This window comes from Chlorocebus sabaeus, chromosome 6 (genome assembly GCF_047675955.1).
Source record: "Chlorocebus sabaeus isolate Y175 chromosome 6, mChlSab1.0.hap1, whole genome shotgun sequence".
NCBI lineage: Eukaryota > Metazoa > Chordata > Mammalia > Primates > Cercopithecidae > Chlorocebus > Chlorocebus sabaeus.
The window spans coordinates 20,531,751-20,551,559 of NC_132909.1; the positions used below are offsets into that span (position 1 = coordinate 20,531,751).

A 19,809-nucleotide genomic window follows, 5' to 3' on the forward strand; every position below is an offset into this window, starting at 1 on the left:
CCTCTCATCTCCTTTCTTATTTCCCCTGGGTAATCTAAGTTTTACACTTCCCCCCACCAGAAAGAGGGAGATTATGATTCCCATTTTACAGAGGGGAAACTGAGGCTCATCGAGGTGAAGACCTTTGCCCAAAGCACTGCGTAGGGTCGGGCTGACTCCAAGTGCAGCTCTGCTTGTCTCCCACTGCTTCCCACCACCTTGACCTCCGCGCCCCGCCAAGGCATTCCCAGCACCAAGGGCCTGAGGATGTTTGGGGTTCCTTCCTCCATGGGCTACTTCATTCCCACACCAGTATCTCCGAGGGTCTTTTCCTAGTGGCCCTGACCCTGTCTGGAAACTTTTTTTTAGTCTTGGTCTTTCTTTTCCTTTCCTTTTCTTTCTTTCTTTTTCTGTCTTTTTTTTTTTTTTTTTTTTTTCTGGAAACGGAGTCTGGCTCTGTCACCTAGGCTGGAGTGCAGTGGCACCATCTTAGCTCACTGCAACCTCCGCCTCCCGGTCAAGCGATTCTCCTGCCTCAGCCTCCCAAGTAGCTGGGATTACAGGCGCATACCACCACGCTCGGCTAATTTTTGTATTTTTAGTAGAGACGGGGTTCCACCACGGCGGCCAGGATGATCTCAAACTCCTGACCTCAGGTGATCCGCCCGCCTCGGCCTCCCAAAGTGCTGGGATCACAGATGTGAGCCACCGCGCCCGGCTTAGTTTTGGTCTTTCTTGCCTTCTAATTTGGTCTCTGGGTTTCTTACTCTTTCTGGCTCTCCAGGTATCCTTTTCTGTACCTCTCCCGGGCCGTGCACTCTCTCCCCCCGGCCCTTTCTCCAGGTCTCCATCTCTAAGTCTCTGTGCGTCTGTGTATCCCTCTGTCTCTGAGCGTCTCTCTTGCCCGGCTCCCGCTCTGTCCCCGCGTGCGTCCTCCATGGGTGCGTCCTGCGTGGGTGCGTGCGCCCTGCGTGTGTCTATCCCTCTGGCCAGTTCTCTCCTCTCGGTGTGTTTCCACCCAGTCGGGCTCTCTTCCTCCCTCCAATCCCCCATCTTTCCAAAACCCCAAAGCCCCCGCCTGTTCTCTCACCCCCAGCTTCCTCTTGAGGATGGGAGAGCCCTCGGGAGTGGGCGGTTCCGCAGGCGTCGTGTCCCCCATGTCCCCGAGACCGCCAGCCCCTTCGGGTCGGAAGGGGCCCCCATCCGTCACGGCCACCGCCCCGTCTGCGCCGCCCGGCCCAGCCTCGTCCACCGCCTCCTCCTCGTCTCCAGCTCCCTCCGCGGCGTCTCCTGCGCCCTCGCTGGCACCCTCGCCGTCTGCGTCTCCGCCGGGCCCGGCCGGCTGCTCGCCGTGCACCTCGTCGCTGGTGGGGTCGGGCATGCCCGCCAGGAGCTCGGTCACCGTCACCTTCTTGGCGCCTTCCACCAGGCCGCCGCCGAACAGCGAGCCCCACAGCAGGCCCAGCGCGCCCGCCGCCGCCCCCGCGCCCGCGGCCCCTGCGCGCGTCACGGCTGCCCAGAGCAGCGCCGCCACCGCGGTGGCCGCCTCGCGGGCCGTGAGCCGCCGCAGCCGCCGCACGCGCCGCCGCAGGCTGCGGTAGCTGAGGCCGCGCAGGGCCCGGCCCATGGCCGCCGCCACCCGCGCTGTCGCCCCTGCAGCTGCCGTGGCCGCCGTGCCCTCGGGGCCCGCCGCGCTCTCCTCCGCGCCCTCCACGCCCGCCTCCGCCGCGCCCTCGTCCTCGTCGGTCTCCGGCTCGCCCTCGGGCTCCGAGATCTGCGCGGCGATCTGCATCTCGAAGATGGTGTCCTCGCAGAAACTCACGAAGAGCTCCATCTTCTCGGCCTCGCCGCCCTCGTTCACCACGTCGAAGATGAACTGGCGCTTGGACTCCTTCACCTGAAGCGCGGGGCGGCAGACAGGATAGGGGCACCGTCAGCGGGGGCTCGGACAGCAGCAGTGGCAGCTACAAGGGGTCACCGCTGCAGACGCTGTTCTAAATGCATTGTTATTTTGTTTTGTTTTTGAGACAGGGTCAGGTCGGGCGCTGTGGCTCCGCCTGTAATCACAGCACTTTGGGAAACCGAGGCGGGCAGATCACTTGAGGTCAGGAGTTCGAGACCAGCCTGGCCAATATGGTGAAACCCCCGTCCCTACTAAAAATGCAAGAATTAACCGCCGTGGTGGCGCACCCCTGTAATCCCAGCTACTTGGGAGGCTGAGGTAGGAGAATTACTCGAACCCGTGAGGCGGAGCTTGCAGTGAGCTGAGATCCGGCCACTGCACTGCACTCCAGCCTGGGCGACAGAGCGAGACTCCGTCTCAAAAAAAAAAAAAAAAAAAAAAAAAAAGACAGGATCTAGCTCTGTCTCCCAGGCTGGAATGAAGTGATGCTATCTTGGCTCACTGCAACCTTCGCCCCCAGGGTTCAAGTGATCCCCATGCCTAGGCCTCTTGAGTAGCTAGGATTACAGGCGCCTGACACCATGCCGGGCTGTTTTTGAATTTTCAGTGGAGACAGGGTTTTGCCATGTTGGCCAGGCTGGTGTCGAACTCCTGGACTCAAGTGATCTGCCCGCCTCAGCTTCCCAAAGTGCTGGGATTACAGGCGTGAGCCACCATGACTGGCCTGCTAATTTCTAAAAAAATTTTTTGGCAGAGACAGGGTCTGACTGTGTTGGTCAGGCTGGTGTCGAACTCCTGGCCTCAAGCACTCCTCTGGCCTTGGCCCCCCAAAGTGCTGGGAATACAGGCAGGAGCCACAGCACCCGGCCATGTTGTTGTCTTGATTATCAACAGCAAACCTATCGAGAGCGCTTTATAGAGAGCACTCATTGCAGGTACTCCTGTAAATGCTTCCGTAAGGCCAGGCCCCAGACAAGCGTTTCCATAAAACTCATTTAATCCTCACAAACAAGCCTAGGGCTAGCGGGTTTTCTTCCCATTTTACAGATGAGGACAGGGAGACTCAGAAAGTTACATGCCCAGGTGACATAGACGAGGTGGCACGTATAGGATTTGAAATCCCAGTGAGCTGGCTCCAGGATGGATGTATTTAGCTTCCTTGAGAGGAGGAGCATAGTGCTCGAAGGCAAAGGCAGCCAGACTGCCTGGGTTCAAATCCTGATTCTGCCACTGAGTAGCTGGGTGATTCTGAATTAACTCTCTGGACCTCCGTTTTCCCTCTGTAAAATGGGCATAATAGGACCTACATTATAGGGTTGGTGTGAGGGCTAAATGAGTTAGTAGATGCTGCATGATTAGAACAGCTCCCAGTGCCTGATAAATGCCATATAGTGAGCAGGCCATGGTGGCTCACGCCTGTAATCCCAGCACTTTGGGAGGCCAAGGTGAGCGGATCACCTGAGGTCAGGAGTTCAAGACCAGCCTGGCCAACATGGCAAAATCCTGCCTCTACTGAAAATATAAAAATTAGCTGGGTGTGGTGGCACATGGCTGTAATCTCAGCTACTCGGGAGGCTGAGACAGGAGAATTGCTTGAACCCAGGAGGTGGAGGTTGCAGTGAGCCGAGATCGTGCCATTGCACTCCAGCCTGGGTGACAAGAGCAAAACTCCGTCTCAAACAACAACGATGACAACACCAGCGTACAGTGTTCCCTATTATACTGCCGCACAGGTGCTCCGAGGCCACATGGGCATTCGTGGATGCCTGAGGAGCAGGGGAAAGTGGAATGGGAAGGGGTGAGCAGAAGGGAGCGGGTGTTTGGAGGAACAGCACTAAGGGAAAGAGTGTTCGTGTGGGAAGCACGCAGTGGCAGAGGAAGAGGGGAGAGCAGAGCTCCCCCAGCACGTGCAAGGAGTGAGTGGGAAGGGCCATGGTGAACAGGGGCTTCCTGCAGAGGCGGGAATGTGCAGACATCCTGGGTGCCAGGATGCTGCTGCAACCACGTGTGTGCCAGATGGGGATGTGTATGCGGTGGGGTCCCAAGAGGCATAGATGAGTGTATGAGATCTCAAGGGTTCCTGCAGAGTATGTGAGGAGACACCAGGGGCCAGGGAGGGATCAGGTGCAAGGAGGGCGTGGCGGCATGGGAGGATGCCAGAAGTGTGCAACCATGAGAGGCTCAGTGTGCACAGTGGGCGTGGGCACATGGGGCAGGCGTGCAAGGGCCTGGGACTCTATGGGGGGACAGGAGGAGTATGAGTGTGAGAGGGGTCTGCAGTTATGCAGTGTGCGTGAGGCAGGCATGAATGTGCGAAGGGGAGCCAAGGGTTTGTGTACTGGCTCCCAGAACATGAGGACAGGGCTCTGTGTGGGACATGAGCCCGCGTGCATGAGCTGGTGTCCCCTGAGGAGACATATGAAGGGCTCAGTCGTGAAGGAGGTGATGGGTGCACCCGCCTCCTGGGCTATGAGTGTGAGACAAGGAGGGGTGTGCACGTACCTGGGGGCATCTGAGGAACAACATGCAAATGTGTGTGCAAAAGAATGTGGTGAGGGTGTCAGGGCCATGTGGGCAGTGTGAGGGAATGGGGAGGGGAACCATATGTCAGCCAGGTGTGCCGGCTGTGCTGGGGACATGCTGGGACCACGTGAGTGTACCCTCGGGGCAAGTGAGTGTGAGGGGTGTTCAAGCATTTGTGGGCTGGGCATAGGAGGAGCTGAGATAGGGCCCGTCAGGTTAGAGAGTGGGTCTGGGGGCTCTTGTGGGTGAGCGTGAGACCATGGCCCAAGTGTGTGTAGGTGAGCATGGTTGTGCCAGGGCTACAGTGAGGGCAAGTGGGCAGTGAACGAACAAGGCATGCCAGGGTTCTGGGAGGGCTCACTGGCATCCTCAGGGTGTGTGCAAGAGGTGTGCACCCACGTGTGGGCCCAGAATAAGTGGGGGTACACATCGTGTGCTAGGACTTCAGAATGCATCTGGGGGCACACGTGATGACTGGTGAAGGGCGGGTCAGCATGCCAGGGTACCCCAGAGCCCCCAAGGCGAGCGTGTACAAGCGTGAGCATGAACGGGCCAGGACCAAGAGACGGCACACTGGGGCTGCTGGGAAGGTGAGCCAGGGGTGTATTGCCATGCAGGTTCAAGGAGGTGACAGTGTGGGCAGGGCTGCATCAGGGCTATAAGGGCCTGCCAGAGCTCCCAGGGTGTGCGTGTAGGGGAAAAGCATGGCGTGTGAGCAGCCACAGTCAGGACACACTGACCCTGCTTCATGCCCAAGGGCTGTGCATTCTTGTGTGGTCCAGGTGCGCAAGAAATGGCCAGGGGCGAGCCAGGGATGTGCAAGGGCACAGCAGGGCAAAATGTGTACAAAAGGGTGGGCGTGGGCTTGCCAGAGCAGGGCAGATATGCGAGGCACGCACGGCCCCCTGTGGGGTCCGAGCGTGCAGGAAGTGAGCACCCACATGCCCGAAGCCCCAGGAGGCGAGCATGCACGCGCGCGTGTCCCCCGACCTGGGGCATCTCCCACTGGGCGCGGTTGGTCTCCGAGATCTCGAAGTAGATGCGCTCGATGCGGCGCGAGGCGCCCATGATCTCGATGCGGCCCAGGTAGGGGCGGAAGTACTCGAGGATGCTCTCGGCCAGCTCCAGGAAGTTGTGCAGGCGCGGGTCATGCGGCACATGCTCCGACAGGTTGGTCAGCAGCACCGCCACGTTGAAGCCGATGTCGCGAGCTGGCTCCTGGAAGCGGTTGGCGAACTCCTCGCAGTTGATCATCTCGTTCTCATCCGCTTCGGAGCACGAAAGCAGGAACTGGATTTCTGGACCGCTGAACTGCTTCTGGCTGTCCATGGCCTGGGGGCGGGCAGGGAGGTCAGTGGGGTGGCCTGGAGAGCCTCAATTCTCTCTCTCTCTCTCTTTTTTTAGACAAGGTATCGCTGTATCGCCGAGGCTGGAGTGCAGTGGCACAATCACAGCTCACCACAACCTCAACACATCCCTCTTGCCCCCATCCCAACCCCTGGGCTCAACTGCCCAGCCTCCAGACTAGCTGGGACTATAGGCACACACCACTACACCTGGCTAATTTTAACTTTTTTTAACTTTTTTTTTTTGTAGAGATAGGGTCTCCCTATGTTGCCAAGGTTGGTCTCAAACTCCTGGGCTCAAGGGATCCTCCCACTTCAGCTGAAACTTGTTTGTTTTTTTTTTTTTTTTTTTGAGATGGAGTTTCGCTCTTGTCGCCCAGGCTGGAGTGCAGTGGCGTGATCTCGGCTCACTGCAACCTCTGCCTCCCAGGTTCAAGTGATTCTCCTGCCTCAGCCTCCTGAGTAGCTAGGATTACAGGCTCCTGCCACCACATCCGGCTAATTTTTTGTATTTTTAGTGAGATGGGGTTTCATCATGTTGGCCAGGCTGATCTCGAACTCCCACCCTGTCCTCAGGTGATCCACCCGCCTCTGCCTCCCAAAGTGCAGGGGTGACAGGTGCGAGCCACCATGCCCAGCCATTAACACTGTTTATCTGTTATCCTGCTGATGGAAATGTAGGTTGCTTCCAGATTTTTGTTTGTTTGTTTTCTCCTGAGACTGGGTCTGGCTCTGTCACCCAGGCTGGGGTGGTGCAGTGGCACAATCTCAGCTCATTGCAGCCTCCACCTCCCAGGGTCAAATGAGTCGTGTGCTTCAGCCTCCTGAGTAGCTAGGACTACAGGTGCATGCCACTGTGCCTGGTGAATTTTTGTATTTTTTTGTAGACGGGGTTTTGCCATGTTGCCCGGGCTTGTCCCAAACTCCTGAACTCAGGTGATGTGCCCTCCTCTGCATCCCAAAGTGTTGGGATTACAAGCATAAATCACCAAGTTCACCCACAGATTTTTTTTTACAGACAACATTTTTCTTGAACATTCTTGTGCTGATTGCCCATGCATTTTTGCAAGAGGTTCTCTAGAGCAGCGTAAAATGTTCTTGACCGCACTCAATGTAAGAATACATTTTACAATGTGACTCAAAAAAAAAAAAAAAAAAAAGGTTTCATGACACAATTCTGACCTTTGCTGTGGAGCACACTCTGCAATGTTCTATTTTATTTCTAAAGAGGCTGGTCACGAGTTATGCGTTGCTAAATTAATTTCATTACCTACAGATGGGTTTGCAATATGCAGTGTGAGAAATGTTGCTCTGGGGTATGAACAGAAGCAAAATTTTCTGGCTCTCAAGAGTGCTTTGTAAAAACCCCAGAACTTTGCAAAATGCTTTCTAAATGAGTAACACGCTTTGCAAATCATGAAGGGCTCTAGAAACCACAGAGCATGGAGACATAATCACACCGGAACCCCTCACCTACTGCCCTCACCTCATCTGCGTGCCTCCCCCTCTATCATGAGCAATGTGACACTATCTGTCTCAAAAACCCACCCCGGCCAGGCGTGGTGGCTCATGCCTGTAATCCCAGGACTTTGGGAGGCCAAGGCAGGTGGATCACCTGAGGTCGGGAGTTCAAGACCAGCCTGGACAACATGGTGAAATCCCGTCTCTACTAAAAATACAAAAATTAGCTAGGCATGGTGGTGCGTGCCTATAATCCCAGCTACTTGGGAGGCTGAGGCAGGAGAATGGCTTGAACCTGTGAGGTGGAGGTTGCAGTGAGCCGAGATTGTGCCATTGCACCTCGCCTGGGCAATAAGAGCGAGACCCTGTGCAAAAAAAAAAAAAAAAAAAAAACAACACCTCTCCACAGGGGCCTGGGACACTATCACCTCCATTCACTCCTAGACTCTGCTCTTGTGATTTGCTGGTCTGTCTTTGTCATCATTCATTGCCCATCCCTTTATTTTATTTAATTAATTAATTATTTATTATTTATTATTATTATTACTATTATTATTTGAGACAGAGTCTTGCTGTGTCTTGCCCAGGCTAGAGTGCAGTGGCACGATCTTGGCTCACTGCAGCCTCCACCTCCTGGGTTCAAGTGATTCTTCTGTCTCAGCCTCCTGAGTAGCTGGGACTACAGGCATATGCCACCGCACTGGCTAATTCTGTATTTTTAGTAGAGACGGGGTTTTGCCATGTTGGTCAGGCTGACCTCGAACTCCTGACCTCAGATGATCTGCCTGCCTGGGCCTCCCAAAATGCTGGGGTTACAGGCGTGAGCCACCACACCTGGCCTATTTAAAAAAAAAACATTATTTTTACTTTTACTTTTTGAGACAGAGTCTTGCTCTGTCACCCAGGCTGGAGTGCAGTGGTGTGATGTTGGCTCACTGCAACCTCTGCCTCCAGGGTTCAGCGATTCTCCTGCCTCAGTCTTCTAAGTAGCTGGGATTACAGGCATGTGCCACCACGCCCAGCTAATTTTTGTATTTTTAGTAGAGATGGGGTTTCGCCATGTTGGCCAGGCTGGTCTTGAACTCCTGATCTCAAGTGATCCGCCTGCCTTGGCCTCCCAAAGTGTTGGGATTCCAGGAGTGAGCCAGGCCTTTTTATTTTTCATTTTTGTGGGTACATAGTCGTATATATTTATGGGGTATGTGAACTATTTTGATACAGGCACGCGATATGTACTCACATCAGGGTTGATGGGGTATCCATTCCCTCCAGCATTTATCCTTTCTTTGTGTTACAGTCTACTTATAGTCTTTTAGTTGTTTTATTTTATTATTAATTTTTTGAGACAAAGTCTATGTCTACCACCTAGGCCGGAGTGTAATGGAGTGATCATGGCTTGCCATAGCCTCGACCTCCTGGGCTCAAGTGATCCTCCCATCTTAGCCTTCCAAGTTGGAACCACAGGCATGCACCACCATACCCAGATAATTTTTTAAACAGTTTTTTTGTAGAGACAAGGTCTCATTATGTTTGAACTCCTGGGCTCAAGCGATCCTCCCACCTCAGCCTCCCAAAGTACCGAGATTGCAGGCATAAGTCATCGTGCCTGGCTAGTATTTTACTTTATATTTTATTTTATTATTTTATTTTATTTTTGAGAGAGTCTCACTCTGTTGCCCAGGCTGGAGTGCAGTGGCGTGATCTCGGCTCACTGCAACCTCCGCCTCCTGGGTTCAAGCAATTCTCTTGCCTCAGCCTCCCGAGTAGCTGGGATTACAGGCATGCACCACCATGACTAGCTAATTTTTGTATTTTTATTTTTACTTTTTTGAGACAGAATTTCGCTCTTGTCACCCAGGCTGGAGTGCAATGGCACGATCTTGGCTCACAGCAACCTCCTCCTCCTGGGTTCAAGTGATTCTCTTGCCTCAGCCTCCCAAGTAGCTAGGACTTCAGGCACAGGCCACGATGCCTGGCTAATTTTTGCATTTTTTGTAGGGACAGGGTTTCGCCATGTTGCCCAGGCTGCTCTCTGTCCCTCTTTTCCCATCTTTCAGCCTTTCCATTTACTGTCCCCTTTGCCTGGGACACCACAGCCTCCCTGATTCATATGGTACCTTTCAACTCTCAGCTTCGCTGTCCCCTCCTGCAGAAGGCCTTCCTCCACTAGCCGGTTTACGGGGCTTACCACACCCTGCTCACTCCCACGCCCTTCAGACCACAGATTATAACCTACAATTACTTTGTGTATTTCGTTATTTGCATCTGCCCCTTCCCACTGGACTATCGGCCCCCACAGTGGGCTCTCTGTTTTGTTCACTGCTGTACCTTCAGGACTAGGGCAGTGCCTGACACACAGTAGGCACTCATACTCATTTGTCAAATGAAGGAAGCATCACAAAAACTAAGAGGCCAGGAGCCGTGGCTCATGCCTATAATCCCAGCACTTTGGGAGGCTGAGGCAGATGGATCACTTGAGGTCAGGAGTTCAAGACCAGCCTGGCCAACGTGATGAAACCCCATCTCTAGTAAAAATACGAAAATTAGTCAGGGTGATGGTGGGTGCTGGTAATCCCAGCTCTTTGGGAAGCTGAGGCAGGATAATTGCTTGAACCTGGGAGGCGGAGGTCGCAGTGAGCCAAGAGCATGCCTGGGTGACAGAACGAGACTCTGTCTCAAAAAAAAAAAAAAAAAAAAAGAAATGAGACTATTGCCATTTTGCAATTTCTAATGAATGAATATGTCTGAGCGTTGAGCAGAAACAGCTGCTGGTATCTGGAAAGGAGGTGCTTCCTGGTGGAGGTACACAGCAGCCCCACATAGGAAGGTTCTGGCCAAAAAACTCCTTACACCCAAATCTGAATCTGCTTGAACTTCAGCTGAGTCCCACTTTGGAGGAAACCCAGGGGACAGAGGAACACAAGAAATGATACCACAAGGACACATCGGTCAGGTCCAGACTATGGGAAACTCTACAACTAGGACAGCACTATCAATTGATAGACTTAGTGTGAAAAAAGAGTGAAAAATGTCAAGCTAATCATTTTTTAGATTGATTATGGCCAGGCACGGTGGCTCTTGCCTGTAATCCCAGCACCTTGGGTGGCTGAGGAGGGTGGATTGCTTGAGCACAGGAGTTTGAGACCAGCTTGGGCAACATGGCAAGACCTCGTCTCTATAAATAAATAAACAGGATTGATTCCATGTTGAAATAACATCTTGAATGTATTAGATTACGTGTAGTGTTTCATGTTACTTTTTTTTTTTTTTTTTTTGGAGACGGAGTCTCGCTCTGTCGCCCAGGCTGGAGTGCAGTGGCGCGATCTCGGCTCACTGCAAGCTCCGCCCCTCGGGTTCACGCCATTCTCCTGCCTCAGCCTCCCGAGTAGCTGGGACTACAGGCGCCGCCACCTCGCCCGGCTAGTTTTTTGTATTTTTTAGTAGAGACGGGGTTTCACCGTGTTAGTTAGCCAGGATGGTCTCGATCTCCTGACCTCATGATCCGCCCGTCTCGGCCTCCCAAAGTGCTGGGATTACAGGCTTGCGCCACCACGCCCGGCCTACTTTTTTTTTTTTTAACAAGGTCTTGCTCTGTTGCCCAGGTTGAAGTGCAGTGCCATGAACACGGCTCACTGCAGCATTAACCTCTGAGGTTCAAGGGATCCTCCTGCCTCAGCCTCCCCAGTAACTTCGACTGCAGATATGCACTACTACACCTGGTTATTTTAAAAAAATTTTATAGAGACAGGGTTTTGCTATGTTACCCAGGCTGGCTCAAACTCCTGACCTCAAGTGATCCTCCCGCCTTGGCCTCCCAAAGTGCTGGGATTATAGGCGCGAGCCACCATGCCTGGTCCTCTTTTTACTTTTTAAAAAACATGGCTATTATAAAATTTAAAATTATGATGACTCACGCCTGTAATCCCAGCGCTTTGGGAGGCTGAGGTGGGCAGATCACTTTACGCCAGGAGTTCGAGACTATCCTGGCCAACATGGCGAAACCTTGTCTCTACTAAAAACACAAAAATTAGCCAGGTGTGGTGGCGCATGCCTGTAATCTCAGCTACTCAGGAGGCTGAGGCAGGAGAGTCACTTGAACCTGACAAGTGGAGGTTGAAGTGAGCTGAGATTGCCACACCGCACTCCAGCCTGGACAATAGAGCGAGATCCTGTCTCAAAAAAAAAGAAAAAAGAAAATTAAAAAATATATGTATTGTTCATATTGTATTTCTGTTGGACAGTAAAAATCTGCAGGACTAACAGCCTGGATCTCCAGGAGATAAACTGCAAGGAAAAAGAAAAGATGATAGCAGGGAAGCAAGAGATGAAAGATGATTTTAAAAAGTATCAGCCAATTGCAATGGGTGGCCCCTGTTTGGATTCTGATTCAAAGAAGCAGCAAAAAATCCTGATAGTTATATGAAAGTTACGAGATTTGGAAATTTGCACACTGACTAGATACTTGATGATTTAAAGACTGTGACGATTTTTTTATTTGTACTGTTTTATTTTTGGTTAGGAGTGATAATGACGTTGTGGTTTGTCAAATAAAAGGAATGTCTTTTAAGGCCACACACACATACACGCACACATACACACACACACACACACACATGCATTTTGTTTGTTTGTTTTTTTGAGGCAGAGTCTCTGTTGCCCAGGCTCAAGTGGAGTGCAGTGGTGTGTTCAGGACTCACTACAACCTCAACTTCTCGGTCCTCCCACCTCAGCCTCCCAAGTAGCTAGGACTACAGGCATTTGCCACCACACTCGGCTAATTTTTTGTATTTTTAGTGGAGACAGGGTTTCGCCATGTTGCCCAGGCTCTTCTCAAACACCTGGGCTCAAGCAATCCACCCTCTTGGACCTCCCAAAGTGCTGGGATTACAGGCGTGAGCCACCGTGTCTGGCCAAGACCATATATATTTTAAGATACCATTTATATGCAGTGTTCAGAATAGGCAAATCTATACAGGCAGAAAGATGAGTGGTTACCGGGAGCTGGGTGGGGGAAATGGGAAATGACTGCAAACGGGTATAGGGTTCCTTTTCAAAGGATGATTAAAATGTTTTAAAATTAGATTGCAGTGATGGCTTTACAATTCTGTGAACACACTATAAACCACTGAACCATACATTTTAAATGGGTGGATTTTATGGTATGTACATTCTATTTCAATAAAGACATTTTAAAAAGGAAGACATTTCCTATATTTGCAGATGGGAAAACAGTAAAGATAACCTCAAGACTGTTTACTGACCAGGAATAAATCAGTAACCTAAAATGTGGTTTCAGTTGGGTGAGGTGACTCATTCCTGTAATCCCAGCACTTTGGGATGCGGAGACAGGAGGATCCCTTGAACCCAGGAGTTCAAGACCAGCCTGGGCAACATAGAGAGACCTCATCTCTGTTAATATAATTAAAATTTTAAATAGGCCGGGCGCGGTGGCTCAAGCCTGTAATCCCAGCACTTTGGGAGGCCGAGACGAGCGGATCACGAGGTCAGGAGATGAAGACCATCCTGGCTAACACAGTGAAACCCCGTCTCTACTAAAAAATATAAAAAACTAGCCGGGCGAGGTGGCGGGCGCCTGTAGTCCCAGCTACTCGGGAGGCTGAGGCAGGAGAATGGTGTAAACCCGGGAGGCGGAGCTTGCAGTGAGCTGAGATTCGGCCACTACACTCCAGCCTGGGCGACAGAGCGAGACTCCGTCTCAAAAAAAAAAAAAAAAATTTTAAATAAATAAATAAATAAAATGTGATTTCAAACACCAGAAAGGGCCTTCCAAACTATAGTAGATGTTTTGAAATCTACAAAGTACTTCATCACTGAAGATGTGATTTGTAAAGTGTCAAGAACTCTGCCAACCATGAAGAACTTGGGAAATTATAGAACAATGCTACTTTTTTTTTTTTTTCCTTTTGAAGCGGAGTCTCGTTCTGTCGCCCAGGCAGGAGTGCAGTGGCACGATCTCGGCTCACTGTAACCTCCACCTCCTGGGTTCAAGCAATTCTCTGCCTCAGCCTCCCGAATAGCTGGGACTACAGGCGCATGCCACCATGCCCAAGTAACTTTTGCATTTTGTAGTAGAAACAGGGGTTTCCTGACTTCAAGTGATCCGCCCACCTCGGCCTCCCAGAGTGCTGGGATTACAGGCGTGAGCCACTAAGCCCGGCCACAATGCTACATTTTTTTAATGCAGATTTTCATATGAATGGAAATGCAGAAAAAGCATCTGAAGTTTGGGAGGCCAAGGCGGGTGGATCACCTGAGGCCAGGAGTTCGAGACCAGCCTGGTCAACATGGTAAAACCCCATCTCTACTAAAAATAAAAATAAAAAAATAGCTGGGTGTGGTGGCACACGCCTGTAATCCCAGCTACTTGGGATGCTTAGGTATGAGAATCGCTTCAACCCGTGAGGCAGAGGTTACAATAAGCTGAGATCACACCACTGCACTCTACTTTGGGCAACAGAGCAAGACTCTGTCTCAAAAAAAAAAAAAAAATTAAAAAATTAAAACTATACTGCAATACCGTTTTTCACCTATCAGATTGGCAAAAATCCAAAGATTTGACAGTGCGGTCTGGTGGCGAGGCTGTGGGGAGACAGGCACACTCGTGTTATTAATGAGAAAGAAAAATGGAGAGCAATGTCTGTCCAAATGACGAATGCATTTACCCTTTTAGCTAGCTATCCCACTTCTGGAAGTTTATCCTCTGAGATGAACCACACATGATTTACAGAATGTTGTATAACAAGAGTTAATTGTTTTTGTTTGTTTTTTGAGATGGACTTTCACTTTTGTTGTCCAGGATGGAGTGCAATGGCGCGATCTTAGCTCACTGCAACCTCTACCTCCCAGGTTCAAGTGATTCTCCTGCCTCAGCCTCCCAAGCAGCTCAGATTACAGGTGCCTGCCACCATGACCAGCTCATTTTTTTGTATTTTTAGTAGAGATAGGGTTTCACTGTGTTGGCCAGGCTGGTTTCAAACTCCTGACCTCAGGTGATCCATCTGCCTCAGCCTCTCAAAGTGTAACAAGAGTAATTGTTAGAGCCAGCATTGCTCTAGGCCCAAATACAGCCTTCCTCAGCACATTTCCCTCCATCTGCTAGAACTCTGCAGTAATACATGTACAAACGTAAAATGCCTGTGGTATAAATGACACCCTTGTTGCAATGCACAATGTGTGCAACTATCCATGACAGCCCTGACCGCAACATGGGTTGTATAGCAACACATAGGAAATAAAGCCAGTGTCCATCAAGAAGGAATAGCAAATAAACCATAATATACATACAGCGTGGAATATTGGACATCTGTAAAAAAGAATGAGGAAGCTTCCTATATCTCCAGAATATGTGGTTAAATAATACAGACCAGTGATATTATACCTATTATGTACAAAACGAGAAAAACAAGAGTATCTGTTTGTATTTTCTTTTTTTTCTTTTTTTTTTTTTTTTTTTTTTGAGACGGAGTCTCGCTCTGTCGCCCAGGCTGGAGTGTAGTGGCCGGATCTCAGCTCACTGCAAGCTCCGCCTCCCGGGTTCACGCCATTCTCCTGCCTCAGCCTCCAGAGTAGCTGGGACTACAGGCGCCCACCACCTCGCCCGGCTAGTTTTTTGTAATTTTTAGTAGAGACGGGGTTTCACCGTCTGTTTGTATTTTCATTTAAAACATGATGGAAGGGGGCCAGGCGCGGTGGCTCAAGCCTGTAATCCCAGCACTTTGGGAGGCCGAGATGGGCGGATCATGAGGTTAGGAGATCGAGACCATCCTGGCTAACATGGTAAAACCCCGTCTCTACTAAAAAATACAAAAACTAGCTGGGCGAGGTGGCAGGCACCTGTAGTCCCAGCTACTCGGGAGGCTGAGGCAGGAGAATGGCGTAAACCTGGGAGGCGGAGCTTGTAGTGAGCTGAGATCCAGCCACTGCACTCCAGCCTGGGCGAAGAGCGAGACTCTGTCTCAAACAAAAAAAAAAAAAAAAAAAAAAAAAAAAAAAAAATGATGGAAGGATGCAAAAGAAACTAACGAAAGGGCTTAACCTGGTAGATATGGGGAAGAATGGATTGGAAAAGAGTAGGAGTGAGACTTCTTACTTCACGCCTTGCTATATTTTGATATATATTTTTTGAGACAAAGTCTTGTGCTCTGTTGCCCAGGCTGGAGTGCAGTGGCACAATCATGGCACACTGCAGCCTTGACCTTCTGGGCTCAAAGGATCCTCCCAGCTCAGTCGGCCTCCAGAGGAGCTGGGACTACAGGTGCACACCTCCACATCCAACTGATTTTTTGAATTTTTTTTTTTTTTTTTTTAAGCAATGGGGTCTTGCTATATTGTTCAGGCTGGTCTCAAACTCCTGGCCTCAAGCGATTCTCCTGTCTTGGCCTCCTAAAGTGCTGAAATTACCAGTGTGAGCCACAGCACCTGGCTATATTTTGATTTTTTTTTTTTTTGAGATGTAATCACACTCTGCCTCCCAGGCTCCAGGGATTCTCCTGCCTTAGCCTCCTGAGTAGCTGGGATTACAGGCACCTGCCACCACGCTTGGCTAATTTCTGTATTTTTAGTAGAGATGACGGAGGTTCGCCATGTTGCCCAGGCTGGTCTTGAACTCCGAACCTCAAGTGATCTGCCTGCCTCGGCTTCCCAAAATGTTGAGATTACAGGTGTGAGCCACTGTGCCCAGCCTATATTTTGATTTTTAAAATCGTATTATATATTCAAAAAATAAAATGAATACACTTTTCCCAGTTGCAGATTGTAACTCTGTGTAACAGATGTTGAGCTGTAAAATGTCAGCTACCTGACACTAAACCCTGTGATCTGTGCAGCCCCAGTCAAGAGAAATCATTACTCATTTTCAATTATGAATCATGTGTATTTTAGCTCCTACAAGTGCTTTTGGCTTCTCTTGTAGTCACCCCAGACTCTTAAACCTGCCAGGCTCGAGAGTAGGGCTGAGACTACCAGCCAGGGCCCAGCTCCCAGGAAGTGCTCACTGACTATCGATTAGACTAGATTAACAGATGAATCTGGAGGCAGTGTACTCTGGAGCCAGACCACCTGAGGTCTAACCCCAGCCTTGTCACTTATTAGCTGGGTGACCTTAAGCATGTCCATTTATCTCCCTGTGCCTCAGTTTCCACATCCATAAAATGGGAATAAAAAGCAGTCCTGGTGGCCGGGCACGGTGGCTCACGCCTGTAATCCCAGCACTTTGGGAGGCCGAGGCAGGTGGATCACGAGGTCAAGAGATCGAGACCACCTTGGCCAACATGGAAACCCCATCTCTACTAAAAATACAAAAATTAGTTGGGCGTGGTGGCGGGCGCCTGTGGTCTAGCAACTCAAGAGGCTGAGGCAGGAGAATCGCTTGAACCTGGGAGGCGGAGTCTGCAGTGAGCCGAGATCACACCACTGTACTCCAGCCTGGCAACAGAGTGAGACTCCGTCTCAAAAAAAAAGAAAAAAAAAGACAGTCCTGCTGGGCACGGTAGCTTATGCTGGTAATTCCGGCACTTTGGAAGCCCGAGGTAGGCTGATTGCTTCAGTCCTGAAGTTCAAGACCAGCTAGGGCAACATGTGAAACCCCATCTCTAAAATAAATAAATAAATAAATAAATAAATAAATAACAAAAAAAATTATCTGGGTGTGGTGGTGCACACCTGGAGTCCCAGTTACTTGGGAGGCTAAGGTAGGAGGATCACCTGAGCCTGGGAGGCCGAGGCTACAGTGAGTTGTGATCACGCCACTGCACTCCAGCCTGACTGACAGAGCAAGACCCTGTCTCAAAGGAGCAAAACAAAACAAAAAAGCAGTCCTTACCATGTAGGGTTGCCATACGGACTAAATGAGCAAATTCACTGATACGCAGGGCACAGAGTGAGAATATGGTAACTATGAGCTCTTCATGAAGGTGGAGGGCTCAGGCACAGCGACGGGTAAGAGGCTACGAGGGGTTGTCTGGGAGGCAGAGTCCCAGGGATGTGAGGCTCAGGTTCAGGGAAGCAGGCATTGCCCCTCAGGGTTGGGGAGGGAAAGGAAAAGGCCGGCTGTGACAAAGGCTGCCAAGACGACAAGCCAGAGGGGAGAGTCAGAGGTAAAGAGGTCCCTGATGATCTTGGTCAGAGGAGTTTCAGGAGCCTGACAGGGACGGAAGCCGGCAAGCCCCGATTCAGGGAAGGAGTAGGAGGTGAGAACGGAGGATCAAGGGCAGATGACTCTTGCAAGGCGTGGCTGAGAAGCAGAGACACAGGGAGGCTCTTGGGGAACAACTGGAAGGCACAGGGCACTTTGATTTTAACTCAGGGAACCCTGAGCTTACCTAAGTGCAGATGGCCAGTCACAGTTGCAACCCATAGAATAAGAAGCCATGGGCCAGGTGCAGTGGCTCACACCTGTAATCCCAGCACTTTGGGAGGCTGAGGTGGGTGGATCACTTGAGGTTGGGAGTTTGAAACCAGCCTGACCATCACTTGAGGTCGGGAGTTCGAGACCAACCTGACCAATGTGGTGAAACCCCGTCTCCACTAAAAATACAAAATTAGCCAGGCGTGGTGGCGGGTGCCTGTAATCCCAGCGACTTGGGAGGCTGAGACAGGAGAATCGCTTGAACCCGGGAGATGGAAGTTGCGATGAGCCGAGATCACACGATTGCACTCCAGCCTGGGCAACAAGAGCAAAACTCCATCTCAAAAAAAAAAAAAAAAAAAAAGGCCATGAATCCACACTGATGTAAATGAATGGATGAACGAGCAAATGAAATGGACAAGAAGGAAACACCCTTTCGTACAGTAAAATGGTGCCTAATAATGGTAAAGCATATGGTGAAATGAGAAAACCACCATTTGTCAGGTATCAGAGGAATAACTGTTTCAGGCAAGAGTCATCAATGGATGCTGACCCTGCAGTGAGCAGAATATTTACAAAGAATATTACACAGAATATTTACATAGCCTCAAAGTATGTCCTCACAAGACACTTATTGATTCCAAAGGGAATAACAGTTACTTCATCGTGGAGCCCCTGATGAACACCGAGTTAACCAAGCCGTCCAAGTTAACAACAGTAATGGGAAGAGACATTGGCCAGGTGCAGTGACTCACACCTGTAATCCCAGCACTTTAGGTGGCCTCATGAGGCAGGAGGATGGCCTGAGCCCAGGGGGTCAAGGCTGCAGTGAGCTAGAATTGTTTGACGGCACTCCAGCCTGGGCAATAGAGCAAGACTCTGACTCTAAAAACAAACAAATAAGTAAATAAAGAGTAACGGGATGAAACCACATGTGCCTCTTAATATATTACACTGAGGACACATCACTTCTCTGATATTCCTGCAAAAGATGCATAACCCTAGTCTAATAATGATGAAAACTCAGACAAACCCACACTGAATGACATTTTACAAAACAGCTTGCCTGTGTTCTTCAAACACATCAGGAAAGATACAGACAGACCCAGGCACAGTTCCAGACTGAAGGAGGAAAACAGAATACCTCAATGCAATCCCTGGTTCTGGTTTGGCAAAGAAAAGACATTGACAAAAGAAATTTCTTCAACAAGGGAAACTGAATAAGGTCCGGGATTAGATAGCAGCACTGTGCCAATGTTAATTTCCTGATTAGCATAACTGTCCTGTGGTTAGGCAGGAGAATGAATTTGTTTTCAGGAGATACACTGAAGTGTTTAAAAGTAAAGGGAAATCGGTCAGGCGATGTGGTTCATGCTTCTAATCCCAGCACTTTGGGAGGCCGAGGCAGGCAGATCACTTGAGGCCAGGAGTTCAAGACCAGCCTGGCCAACATGGTGAAATCTCATCTCTACTAAAAATACAACAAACAAACAAAAATTTAGCTGGGCGTGGTGGTGCATGCCTGTAATCCCAGCTACTCAGGAGGCTGAGGCAGGAGAATCGCTTGAACCCAGGAGGCGGAGGTTGCACTGAGCTGAGATCGCACCACTGCACTCCAGCCTGGGCAACAAGAGCAAAACTGCGTCTCAGAAAAAAAAAAGGAAATCATGATGGAATAAATAGAAAACATTTGGGCAACATGGGTGAAGGGTATTCAGCAATTCTATGTGCTGTTCTTGCAACTTCTCTATAAATCTGAACTTATTTCAAAATAAAAAGTTAACAAAATGGTAACAGCAAAGATCTGGGAGTAGTAATAGTAGCTAACATCTCTTGAGCACTCACCATATTCCAGGTACTGCCCACACTGCCCATCCTCACAATAGTTAATAGTTGTTTTATTTTTATTTTTATAGATACAGGGTTTCACTATGCTGCCCAGGCTGATCTCAAACTCTTGGGCTCAAGCGATCCTCGCACCTTGGCCTCCCAAATTGCTGGGATTATACGCATGAACCACTGCACTCTGCCAACAGTTAGTGGTTAATGTCATTATCCTATACCCATTTTACAGAGGAGGAAACTGAGGCTCAGAGAAGAGAGTGACTTGCCCAGGGCTGTGTTAAGAAAAGATGGAGAGTTAGGATGGGAGAGGTGGTTAGAGGAGGATGAGTGGGTTCCTGAATAAGGATGTTCCAGCACTTCCCTCCTAGCAGCCTCATTATTTAGAC

At 50.0% G+C, this 19,809-nt stretch overlaps 1 protein-coding gene across 1 annotated transcript in view; it reads right to left on the bottom strand.

Moving 5' to 3' along the window:
* Positions 1-19,809, bottom strand: part of RYR1 (ryanodine receptor 1) — a 168,570-nt gene that overhangs the window by 19,173 nt on the left and 129,588 nt on the right. Inside the window, exons 89-90 of the mRNA XM_073016520.1 lie at positions 5,396-5,737; positions 1,070-1,876 (exon numbers count right to left, since the gene is read on the bottom strand). Coding sequence (XP_072872621.1) covers positions 1,070-1,876; positions 5,396-5,737 — 1,149 coding nt within the window. The remainder of the gene's footprint in view (positions 1-1,069; positions 1,877-5,395; positions 5,738-19,809) is intronic.